General features: G+C 54.3%; 1 protein-coding gene across 1 annotated transcript in view; it reads right to left on the bottom strand.

Moving 5' to 3' along the window:
• Positions 1–12,536, bottom strand: part of LOC145361852 (IQ motif and ankyrin repeat domain-containing protein 1-like) — a 128,856-nt gene that overhangs the window by 39,931 nt on the left and 76,389 nt on the right. Inside the window, exon 5 of the mRNA XM_080217829.1 lies at positions 2,523–2,648. Coding sequence (XP_080073955.1) covers positions 2,523–2,648 — 126 coding nt within the window. The remainder of the gene's footprint in view (positions 1–2,522; positions 2,649–12,536) is intronic.

Raw genomic sequence — 12,536 nt, 5'->3', positions numbered from 1 at the left:
GTAACCAAGAAGGTAGATGAGGGCAGTGCAGTTGATGTTGTCTACATGGACTTTAGCAAGGCCTTTGACAAGGTACCACATGGTAGGTTGTTGCATAAAGTTAGATCTCACGGGATCCAGGGGGAGGTATCTAAATGGATACAAAATTGGCTTCTTGACAGAAGCCAGAGGGTGGTTGTAGGGAGTTGTTTTTCAAACTGGAGGCCTGTAACCAGAGGTGTGCCTCAGGGATCAGTGCTGGGCCCACAGTTATTTATCATTTATATTAATGATTTGGATGAGAATATAGGAGGCATGGTTAGTAAGTTTGCAGATGACACCAAGATTGGTGACATAGTGGAAATTGAAGACAGTTATCTCCAATTGCAATGGGATCTTGATCAATTGGGCCAGTGGGCTGACGAATGGCAGATGGAGTTTAATTTAGATAAATGTGAGGTGATGCATTTTGGTAGATTGAACCAGGGCAGGACTTACTCAGTTAATGTTAGGGAGTTGGAAAGAGTTACAGAACAAAGAGATCTAGGGGTACATGTTCAAAGATCTTTGAAAATGGAGTCACAGGTGGACAGAGTGGTGAAGAAGGCATTCGGCATTGCTAGTCAGGGAAAATGTTGCAGCAGTGCTCAGGCAGGACAGATTAGAGGGTTTGTCTACTGAGGCCATATGGGTGGAGCTGAGAAATAGGAAAGGTATGACCACATTAATGGGGTTGTATTATAGACCATCAAATAGTCAGCGAGAATTGGAGGAGCAAATCTACAGAGAGATAGCAGCTAACTGCCGGAAACATAAAGTTGTGATAGAAGGGGATTTTAATTTTCCACATATAGATTGGGACTCCCGTATTGTTAAAGGTCCAGACGGGTGGAGTTTGTAAAATGTGTTCAGGAAAATTTTCTGAATCAGTATTTAGAGATACCAACTAGAGAGGATGCAATATTAGATCTCCTATTAGGAAATGAGTTAGGGCAAGTGATGGAAGTGTGTGTAGGAGAACACTTTGGTTCCAGTGATCATAATGCCATTAATTTCAACTTGATCGTGGATAAAGATCGATCTGGTCCTCAGCTGAGGTCCTGAACCGGAAAAAGGCCAAATTTGAAGAAATGAGAAAGGATCGAAAAAGCGTGGATTGGGACAGGCTGTTCTCTGGCAAGGATGTGATTGGTAAGTGGGAGGCCTTCAAAGGAGAAATTTTGAGAGTGCAGAGTTTGTATGTTCCTGTCAGGATTAAAGGCAAAGTGAATAAGAATAAGGAACCTTTGTTCTCGAGAGATATTGCAACTCTGATAAAGGAGCAATGTATGACACGTATAGGCAACAGGGAACAAATAAGATGCTTGAGGAGTATAAAAAGTGCAAGAAACTACTTATGAAGGAATTCAGGAGGGCTAAAAGAAGACATGACGATGCTTTGGCAGTCAAGGTGAAGGATAATCCTAAGAGCTTCTCCAGGTATATGAAGAGCAAAAAGATAGTAAGGGATAAAATTGGTCCTCTTGAAAATCAAAGTGGCTCACTTTTAACATTTAAGAAAAACTTGGACAGGTACATGGATGAGAGGAGTGTGGAGGGATATGGCCCAGGTGCAGGTCAGTGGGACTAGGCAGAAAAATGGTTCGGCACAGACAAGAAGGGCCAAAGGGCCTGTGTCTGTGCTGTAATGTTCTATGGTTCTATGTGACAATAACATATCAAACCAAGGACCTGGGCGTAAATGTGCAGAGATCACTGAAGGTGGCAGGAAAGATGGAGAGGGAAGTTAATAAAGCTTATATTTTTCTGGGTTTTAGTAGGGGCACAGTAACAAATATAGCAGAATAATAAGGCAAATATAGAAGAATTTTCCTGTGCTTAGCCCTGACAAATGCCGGCATCTCCACATCATTTTAATGAACTTATACAAAACACTAGTTAGACCTCAGCTGGACAGTTCTGGGTGCCTCACTATAGGAAGGATGTGAATGCCTTGGAGAGAGAGCAGGAGAGGTTTACAAGAATGGTTCCAGAGATGAGAAACTCCAGCTATGAGGAGAGATTGGAGAGGACGGGACTGTCCTCCTCAGAGAGAAGAGGCTGAGAGGGGATTTGATAGAGGTGGTCAAAATGATGAGGGGTTTGGACAGAGTCGATTGGGAGAAAGTGTTCCTGCTTCGGAAAAGGATGGAGAATGAGGGGCACAGATTGAAAGTGATTTGATAAAAAACATTTTCACCCAGTGAGTGGTTGGGATCTGGAACGCTCTGTCTGGAAGTTGCTGGAGGAGCTTCAATCGAGGCGTTCGAGAGGGAACTCGATGTTTCCATTCAGATAATCAATATGTGGGGGAGGGGGAGGGGGCGGGGGGGGTGTGTGGGGGAAAAGGCGGGGGGGCAGGGGAAAAGGAAGGGGGAGGGGGGAAAAGGCAGGGGAACGGCACTAAGCGATGCTGCGTGTTTGGAGAGCTGATGTAGATTTGATGGGCTGAATGGCCTCTTTTTGATTCAGATTTCTGTGATACGGTTGATCGCGTTCATTACCTCCTCAGGCGTGACGCCATCGTCTGCGTAGATGCGAGGGTCCCCTCCGTACTGTAACAGAGTTTCCAGAGCTGCAAGGTGGCCCCCAAAGGCTGCCCTATACAATGGGGTTCTTCCATACGCACCCTGACAGGCAGTGAACAGAATAAAGAAATCAGATATAGATTAAATTATATACACCCAAACACACCACAGATAAACCGCATAGACACTCATACACGATCCACACATACATGCACACACATACACAGGCATGTGCTCACACATGTGCATGCACAGACACACTGGGCCAGCCACACACACACACACACACACACACACACACACGGGACCTGATGCACAGACGAATCTAGAAGAATAATAAAGACAGTGATTTATTTGAATGGCACTGATTATACACAGGAGTCTGGTATTATTGTTATCACATGGTGAGCGAGAGGCAGGACTGGCAGCTCAATTTTCCAGGCTAGAGAATTTTAAGTCAGGCAGTGATGGGAGTTGGGGGGGCAGGGGGTCAGAGAGTGAACTGTGGATGGACACATTCATGATTTCCGAGAGGGAACTGAATGTATTATCTCCAAATTTGCAGATGAAACAAAGTTGGGTGGGAGGGTGAGCTGTGAGGAGGATACACACAGTGTGATTTGTCTGTGTTCGGGGCAGAGGGATCTGGGTGTGTGTGTTCTGGGCAGAGGGATCTGGGTGTGTGTGTTCTGGGCAGAGGGATCTGGGTGTGTGTGTTCGGGGCAGAGGGATCTGGGTGTGTGTGTTCGGGGCAGAGGGATCTGGGTGTGTGTGTTCTGGGCAGAGGGATCTGGGTGTGTGTGTTTGGGGCAGAGGGATCTGGGTGTGTGTGTTCAGGGCAGAGGGATCTGGGTGTGTGTGTTCCGGGCAGAGGGATCTGGGTGCGTGTGTTCTGGGCAGAGGGATCTGGGTGCGTGTGTTCGGGGCAGAGGGATCTGGGTGTGTGTGTTCGGGGCAAAAGGAGCTGGGTGTGTGTGTTCAGGGCAGAGGGATCTGGGTTTGTGTGTTCTGCGCAGAGGGATCTGGGTGTGTGTGTTTGGGGCAGAGGGATCTGGCTGTGTGTGTTTGGGGCAGAGGGATCTGGGTGTGTGTGTTCGGGGCAGAGGGATCTGGGTGTGTGTGTTCTGGGCAGAGGGATCTGGGTGTGTGTGTTCGGGGCAGAGGGATCTGGGTGTGTGTGTTCGGGGCAGAGGGATCTGGGTGTGTGTGTTCTGGGCAGAGGGATCTGGGTGTGTGTGTTCTGGGCAGAGGGATCTGGGTGTGTGTGTTCGGGGCAGAGGGATCTGGGTGTGTGTGTTCTGGGCAGAGGGATCTGGGTGTGTGTGTTCTGGGCAGAGGGATCTGGGTGTGTGTGTTTTGGGCAGAGGGATCTGGGTGTGTGTGTGTTCGGGGCAGAGGGATCTGGGTGTGTGTGTGTTCGGGGCAGAGGGATCTGGGTGTGTGTGTGTTCGGGGCAGAGGGATCTGGGTGTGTGTGTGTTCGGGGCAGAGGGATCTGGGTGTGTGTGTTCTGGGCAGAGGGATCTGGGTGTGTGTGTTCTGGGCAGAGGGATCTGGGTGTGTGTGTTCTGGGCAGAGGGATCTGGGTGTGTGTGTTCGGGGCAGAGGGATCTGGGTGTGTGTGTTCGGGGCAGAGGGATCTGGGTGTGTGTGTTCTGGGCAGAGGGATCTGGGTGTGTGTGTTCGGGGCAGAGGGATCTGGGTGTGTGTGTTCGGGGCAGAGGGATCTGGGTGTGTGTGTTCTGGGCAGAGGGATCTGGGTGTGTGTGTTCGGGGCAGAGGGATCTGGGTGTGTGTGTTCGGGGCAGAGGGATCTGGGTGTGTGTGTTCTGGGCAGAGGGATCTGGGTGTGTGTGTTCTGGGTAGAGGGATCTGGGTGTGTGTGTTCTGGGCAGAGGGATCTGGGTGTGTGTGTTCTGGGCAGAGGGATCTGGGTGTGTGTGTTCGGGGCAGAGGGATCTGGGTGTGTGCGTTCTGGGCAGAGGGATCTGGGTGTGTGTGTTCTGGGCAGAGGGATCTGGGTGTGTGTGTTTTGGGCAGAGGGATCTGGGTGTGTGTGTGTTTGGGGCAGAGGGATCTGGGTGTGTGTGTTCGGGGCAGAGGGATCTGGGTGTGTGTGTGTTCGGGGCAGAGGGATCTGGGTGTGTGTGTGTTCGGGGCAGAGGGATCTGGGTGTGTGTGTTCTGGGCAGAGGGATCTGGGTGTGTGTGTTCGGGGCAGAGGGATCTGGGTGTGTGTGTTCTGGGCAGAGGGATCTGGGTGTGTGTGTTCTGGGCAGAGGGATCTGGGTGTGTGTGTTCTGGGCAGAGGGATCTGGGTGTGTGTGTTCGGGGCAGAGGGATCTGGGTGTGTGTGTTCGGGGCAGAGGGATCTGGGTGTGTGTGTTCGGGGCAGAGGGATCTGGGTGTGTGTGTTCTGGGCAGAGGGATCTGGGTGTGTGTGGTCTGGGCAGAGGGATCTGGGTGTGTGTGTTCGGGGCAGAGGGATCTGGGTGTGTGTGTTCTGGGCAGAGGGATCTGGGTGTGTGTGTTTGGGGCAGAGGGATCTGGGTGTGTGTGTTCAGGGCAGAGGGATCTGGGTGTGTGTGTTCCGGGCAGAGGGATCTGGGTGCGTGTGTTCTGGGCAGAGGGATCTGGGTGCGTGTGTTCGGGGCAGAGGGATCTGGGTGTGTGTGTTCGGGGCAAAAGGAGCTGGGTGTGTGTGTTCAGGGCAGAGGGATCTGGGTTTGTGTGTTCTGCGCAGAGGGATCTGGGTGTGTGTGTTTGGGGCAGAGGGATCTGGCTGTGTGTGTTTGGGGCAGAGGGATCTGGGTGTGTGTGTTCGGGGCAGAGGGATCTGGGTGTGTGTGTTCTGGGCAGAGGGATCTGGGTGTGTGTGTTCGGGGCAGAGGGATCTGGGTGTGTGTGTTCGGGGCAGAGGGATCTGGGTGTGTGTGTTCTGGGCAGAGGGATCTGGGTGTGTGTGTTCTGGGCAGAGGGATCTGGGTGTGTGTGTTCGGGGCAGAGGGATCTGGGTGTGTGTGTTCTGGGCAGAGGGATCTGGGTGTGTGTGTTCTGGGCAGAGGGATCTGGGTGTGTGTGTTTTGGGCAGAGGGATCTGGGTGTGTGTGTGTTCGGGGCAGAGGGATCTGGGTGTGTGTGTGTTCGGGGCAGAGGGATCTGGGTGTGTGTGTGTTCGGGGCAGAGGGATCTGGGTGTGTGTGTGTTCGGGGCAGAGGGATCTGGGTGTGTGTGTTCTGGGCAGAGGGATCTGGGTGTGTGTGTTCTGGGCAGAGGGATCTGGGTGTGTGTGTTCTGGGCAGAGGGATCTGGGTGTGTGTGTTCGGGGCAGAGGGATCTGGGTGTGTGTGTTCGGGGCAGAGGGATCTGGGTGTGTGTGTTCTGGGCAGAGGGATCTGGGTGTGTGTGTTTGGGGCAGAGGGATCTGGGTGTGTGTGTTCGGGGCAGAGGGATCTGGGTGTGTGTGTTCTGGGCAGAGGGATCTGGGTGTGTGTGTTCGGGGCAGAGGGATCTGGGTGTGTGTGTTCGGGGCAGAGGGATCTGGGTGTGTGTGTTCTGGGCAGAGGGATCTGGGTGTGTGTGTTCTGGGTAGAGGGATCTGGGTGTGTGTGTTCTGGGCAGAGGGATCTGGGTGTGTGTGTTCTGGGCAGAGGGATCTGGGTGTGTGTGTTCGGGGCAGAGGGATCTGGGTGTGTGTGTTCTGGGCAGAGGGATCTGGGTGTGTGTGTTCTGGGCAGAGGGATCTGGGTGTGTGTGTTTTGGGCAGAGGGATCTGGGTGTGTGTGTGTTCGGGGCAGAGGGATCTGGGTGTGTGTGTTCGGGGCAGAGGGATCTGGGTGTGTGTGTGTTCGGGGCAGAGGGATCTGGGTGTGTGTGTGTTCGGGGCAGAGGGATCTGGGTGTGTGTGTTCTGGGCAGAGGGATCTGGGTGTGTGTGTTCGGGGCAGAGGGATCTGGGTGTGTGTGTTCGGGGCAGAGGGATCTGGGTGTGTGTGTTCGGGGCAGAGGGATCTGGGTGTGTGTGTTCTGGGCAGAGGCATCTGGGTGTGTGTGTTTTGGGCAGAGGGATCTGGGTGTGTGTGTTCTGGGCAGAGGGATCTGGGTGTGTGTGTTCGGGGCAGAGGGATCTGGGTGTGTGTGTTCTGGGCAGAGGGATCTGGGTGTGTGTGTTCTGGGCAGAGGGATCTGGGTGTGTGTGTTCTGGGCAGAGGGATCTGGGTGTGTGTGTTCGGGGCAGAGGGATCTGGGTGTGTGTGTTCGGGGCAGAGGGATCTGGGTGTGTGTGTTCGGGGCAGAGGGATCTGGGTGTGTGTGTTCTGGGCAGAGGGATCTGGGTGTGTGTGTTCTGGGCAGAGGGATCTGGGTGTGTGTGTTCGGGGCAGAGGGATCTGGGTGTGTGTGTTCGGGGCAGAGGGATCTGGGTGTGTGTGTTCTGGGCAGAGGGATCTGGGTGTGTGTGTTCTGGGCAGAGGGATCTGGGTGTGTGTGTTCGGGGCAGAGGGATCTGGGTGTGTGTGTTCGGGGCAGAGGGATCTGGGTGCGTGTGTTCTGGGCAGAGGGATCTGGGTGTGTGTGTTCGGGGCAGAGGGATCTGGGTGCGTGTGTTCCGGGCAGAGGGATCTGGGTGTGTGTGTTCGGGGCAGAGGGATCTGGGTGTGTGTGTTCTGGGCAGAGGGATCTGGGTGTGTGTGTTCTGGGCAGAGGCATCTGGGTGTGTGTGTTCTGGGCAGAGGGATCTGGGTGTGTGTGTTCGGGGCAGAGGGATCTGGGTGTGTGTGTTCGGGGCAGAGGGATCTGGGTGTGTGTGTTCTGGGCAGAGGGATCTGGGTGTGTGTGTTCTGGGCAGAGGGATCTGGGTGTGTGTGTTCGGGGCAGAGGGATCTGGGTGTGTGTGTTCTGGGCAGAGGGATCTGGGTGTGTGTGTTCTGGGCAGAGGGATCTGGGTGTGTGTGTTCGGGGCAGAGGGATCTGGGTGTGTGTGTTCGGGGCAGAGGGATCTGGGTGTGTGTGTTCGGGGCAGAGGGATCTGTGTGTGTGTGTTCTGGGCAGAGGGATCTGGGTGTGTGTGTTCTGGGCAGAGGGATCTGGGTGTGTGTGTTCGGGGCAGAGGGATCTGGGTGTGTGTGTTCTGGGCAGAGGGATCTGGGTGTGTGTGTTCGGGGCAGAGGGATCTGGGTGTGTGTGTTCGGGGCAGAGGGATCTGGGTGTGTGTGTTCGGGGCAGAGGGATCTGGGTGTGTGTGTTCGGGGCAGAGGGATCTGGGTGTGTGTGTTCTGGGCAGAGGGATCTGGGTGCGTGTGTTCTGGGCAGAGGGATCTGGGTGCGTGTGTTCTGGGCAGAGGGATCTGGGTGTGTGTGTTCTGGGCAGAGGGATCTGGGTGTGTGTGTTCTGGGCAGAGGGATCTGGGTGTGTGTGTTCTGGGCAGAGGGATCTGGGTGTGTGTGTTCGGGGCAGAGGGATCTGGGTGTGTGTGTTCAGGGCAGAGGGATCTGGGTGTGTGTGTTCTGGGCAGAGGGATCTGGGTGTGTGTGTTCCGGGCAGAGGGATCTGGGTGTGTGTGTTCAGGGCAGAGGGAATTGGGTGTGTGTGCTCTGGGCAGAGGGATCTGGGTGTGTGTGTTCTGGGCAGAGGCATCTGGGTGTGTGTGTTCGGGGCAGAGGGATCTGGGTGTGTGTGTTCTGGGTAGAGGGATCTGGGTGTGTGTGTTCTGGGCAGAGGGATCTGGGTGTGTGTGTTCTGGGCAGAGGGATCTGGGTGTGTGTGTTCGGGGCAGAGGGATCTGGGTGTGTGTGTTCTGGGCAGAGGGATCTGGGTGTGTGTGTTCTGGGCAGAGGGATCTGGGTGTGTGTGTTTTGGGCAGAGGGATCTGGGTGTGTGTGTGTTCGGGGCAGAGGGATCTGGGTGTGTGTGTTCGGGGCAGAGGGATCTGGGTGTGTGTGTGTTCGGGGCAGAGGGATCTGGGTGTGTGTGTGTTCGGGGCAGAGGGATCTGGGTGTGTGTGTTCTGGGCAGAGGGATCTGGGTGTGTGTGTTCGGGGCAGAGGGATCTGGGTGTGTGTGTTCGGGGCAGAGGGATCTGGGTGTGTGTGTTCGGGGCAGAGGGATCTGGGTGTGTGTGTTCTGGGCAGAGGGATCTGGGTGTGTGTGTTTTGGGCAGAGGGATCTGGGTGTGTGTGTTCTGGGCAGAGGGATCTGGGTGTGTGTGTTCGGGGCAGAGGGATCTGGGTGTGTGTGTTCTGGGCAGAGGGATCTGGGTGTGTGTGTTCTGGGCAGAGGGATCTGGGTGTGTGTGTTCTGGGCAGAGGGATCTGGGTGTGTGTGTTCGGGGCAGAGGGATCTGGGTGTGTGTGTTCGGGGCAGAGGGATCTGGGTGTGTGTGTTCGGGGCAGAGGGATCTGGGTGTGTGTGTTCTGGGCAGAGGGATCTGGGTGTGTGTGTTCTGGGCAGAGGGATCTGGGTGTGTGTGTTCGGGGCAGAGGGATCTGGGTGTGTGTGTTCTGGGCAGAGGGATCTGGGTGTGTGTGTTCTGGGCAGAGGGATCTGGGTGTGTGTGTTCTGGGCAGAGGGATCTGGGTGTGTGTGTTCGGGGCAGAGGGATCTGGGTGTGTGTGTTCGGGGCAGAGGGATCTGGGTGCGTGTGTTCTGGGCAGAGGGATCTGGGTGCGTGTGTTCGGGGCAGAGGGATCTGGGTGCGTGTGTTCCGGGCAGAGGGATCTGGGTGTGTGTGTTCGGGGCAGAGGGATCTGGGTGTGTGTGTTCTGGGCAGAGGGATCTGGGTGTGTGTGTTCTGGGCAGAGGCATCTGGGTGTGTGTGTTCGGGGCAGAGGGATCTGGGTGTGTGTGTTCGGGGCAGAGGGATCTGGGTGTGTGTGTTCTGGGCAGAGGGATCTGGGTGTGTGTGTTCTGGGCAGAGGGATCTGGGTGTGTGTGTTCGGGGCAGAGGGATCTGGGTGTGTGTGTTCTGGGCAGAGGGATCTGGGTGTGTGTGTTCTGGGCAGAGGGATCTGGGTGTGTGTGTTCGGGGCAGAGGGATCTGGGTGTGTGTGTTCGGGGCAGAGGGATCTGGGTGTGTGTGTTCGGGGCAGAGGGATCTGGGTGTGTGTGTTCTGGGCAGAGGGATCTGGGTGTGTGTGTTCTGGGCAGAGGGATCTGGGTGTGTGTGTTCGGGGCAGAGGGATCTGGGTGTGTGTGTTCTGGGCAGAGGGATCTGGGTGTGTGTGTTCGGGGCAGAGGGATCTGGGTGTGTGTGTTCGGGGCAGAGGGATCTGGGTGTGTGTGTTCGGGGCAGAGGGATCTGGGTGTGTGTGTTCGGGGCAGAGGGATCTGGGTGTGTGTGTTCTGGGCAGAGGGATCTGGGTGTGTGTGTTCTGGGCAGAGGGATCTGGGTGCGTGTGTTCTGGGCAGAGGGATCTGGGTGTGTGTGTTCTGGGCAGAGGGATCTGGGTGTGTGTGTTCTGGGCAGAGGGATCTGGGTGTGTGTGTTCTGGGCAGAGGGATCTGGGTGTGTGTGTTCGGGGCAGAGGGATCTGGGTGTGTGTGTTCAGGGCAGAGGGATCTGGGTGTGTGTGTTCTGGGCAGAGGGATCTGGGTGTGTGTGTTCCGGGCAGAGGGATCTGGGTGTGTGTGTTCAGGGCAGAGGGAATTGGGTGTGTGTGCTCTGGGCAGAGGGATCTGGGTGTGTGTGTTCTGGGCAGAGGCATCTGGGTGTGTGTGTTCTGGGCAGAGGGATCTGGGTGTGTGTGTTCGGGGCAGAGGGATCTGGGTGTGTGTGTTCTGGGCAGAGGGATCTGGGTGTGTGTGTTCGGGGCAGAGGGATCTGGGTGTGTGTGTTCTGGGCAGAGGGATCTGGGTGTGTGTGTTCGGGGCAGAGGGATCTGGGTGTGTGTGTTCTGGGCAGAGGGATCTGGGTGTGTGTGTTCGGGGCAGAGGGATCTGGGTGTGTGTGTTCGGGGCAGAGGGATCTGGGTGTGTGTGTTCGGGGCAGAGGGATCTGGGTGTGTGTGTTCGGGGCAGAGGGATCTGGGTGTGTGTGTTCGGGGCAGCGGGATCTGGGTGTGTGTGTTCGGGGCAGAGGGATCTGGGTGTGTGTGTTCTGGGCAGAGGGATCTGGGTGTGTGTGTTCTGGGCAGAGGGATCTGGATGTGTGTGTTCCGGGCAGAGGGATCTGGGTGTGTGTGTTCGAGGCAGAGGGATCTGGGTGTGTGTGTTCTGGGGAGAGGGATCTGGGTGTGTGTGTTCTGGGCAGAGGGATCTGGGTGTGTGTGTTCTGGGCAGAGGGATCTGGGTGTCGGTGTTCATGAATCATAGAGAGTCCGTGTGTGGGTGCAGTGTGTAATAAAAAAGGCCAATGTGATGTTGGTATTTATTACTCAGGGACTGCAGTATAAAAGTCGATGTGTGTTGCTGTATTTGTATGGGGTGTTGGTGAGACCACATCTGGAGGATTGGGTCCAGTTTGGGTCTGTTTATTTGAGGGAGGATGTGGTGGCATTGGAGGCAGTTCAGATGGAGGGTCAGCAGACTGATTCCGGGGATGAAGGAGCTGACATATGAGGAGAGAGTAAATAGTTTGTGTTTGTACTCGCTGGGGTTTAGAAGGATGAGCGGGGATCTCATCGAGGGATATAACATTTTAAAAGTGGATTCATAAATGTGACCAAATATTTCCCCTTGTGGGACAATCTGCAATAAGAGGTCACAGGTATAGAACATAGAACATTACAGCGCAGTACAGGCCCTTCGGCCCTCGATGTTGCACCGACCAGTGGAACCAATCTAATGACCCTCTAACCTAAACTATTCCAATGTTATCCATATGCCTTTCCACTCACCATTTGAACGCCCTTAAAGTTGGCGAGTCCACAACTGCTGCAGGCAGGGGATTCCACGGCCTTACTACCCTCTGAGTAAAGAACCTACCTCTGACATCCATCCTATAATTACCACCCCTTAATTTAAAGCAATGTCCCCTCATTATAGCCATCACCATCCGAGGTAAAAGGCTCTCACTGTCCACCCTATCCAATCCTTTAATCATCTTGTATGCCTCAATCAGGTCACCTCGTAATCTTCTTCTCTCTAATGAAAATAACCTCAAGTCCCTCAGCCTTTCCTCATAAGACCTTCCACCATACCAGGCAACATCCTGGTAAACCTCCTCTGCACCCTTTCCAATGCTTCCACATCTTTCTTATAATGCGGCGACCAGAACTGTACGCAATACTCCAAGTGCGGCCACATCAGAGTTTTGTACAGTTGTAACATGACCTCACGGCTCCGAAATTCAATCCCTCTACCGATAAAAGCTAACACACCGTATGCCTTCTTAACAACCTTATCAACCTGGGTGCCAACTTTCAGGGAGCTATGCACATGTACCCCGAGATCTCTCTGCTCGTCAACACTACCAAGAGCCCTTCCATTAGCCCTATATTCTGTACTCCTGTTACTCTTACCAAAGTGAATCACCTCACACTTTTCCGTATTAAACTCCATCTGCCACCTCTCGGCCCAGCTCTGCAGCTTATCTATGTCCCTCTGCAAACTGTAACATCCATCCTCACTGTCTACAACTCCTCCAACTTTGGTGTCATCAGCAAATTTACTAACCCATCCTTCAACACCCTCATCTAGGTCATTTATAAAAATGACAAACAGCAGTGGCCCCAAAACAGATCCCTGAGGTACACCACTTGTAACTGAACTCCAGGTTGAATATTTCCCATCAACCACCACCCTCTGTCTTCTATCAGCTAGCCAATTCCTGATCCAAACTGCTAAATCACCCTCAATCCCATGCATCTGCATTTTCTGCAGTAGCCTACCATGGGGAACCTTATCAAATGCTTTGCTAAAATCCATATACACCACATCAACTGCCTTACCCTTATCCACCTCTTTAGTGGATAAGTACCCAGTACCAAATCCAATGTAGCCTCACCTCTTGTTGGCCTATCTACATACTGTGTCAGGAAACTTTCCTGCACACATTGG

The sequence above is a fragment of the Carcharhinus amblyrhynchos genome, chromosome 2, assembly GCF_965287045.1.
Source record: "Carcharhinus amblyrhynchos chromosome 2, sCarAmb.v2.hapA, whole genome shotgun sequence".
Classification (NCBI taxonomy): Eukaryota; Metazoa; Chordata; class Chondrichthyes; order Carcharhiniformes; family Carcharhinidae; genus Carcharhinus; species Carcharhinus amblyrhynchos.
This window is presented reverse-complemented; position numbering and strand designations above follow the sequence as displayed.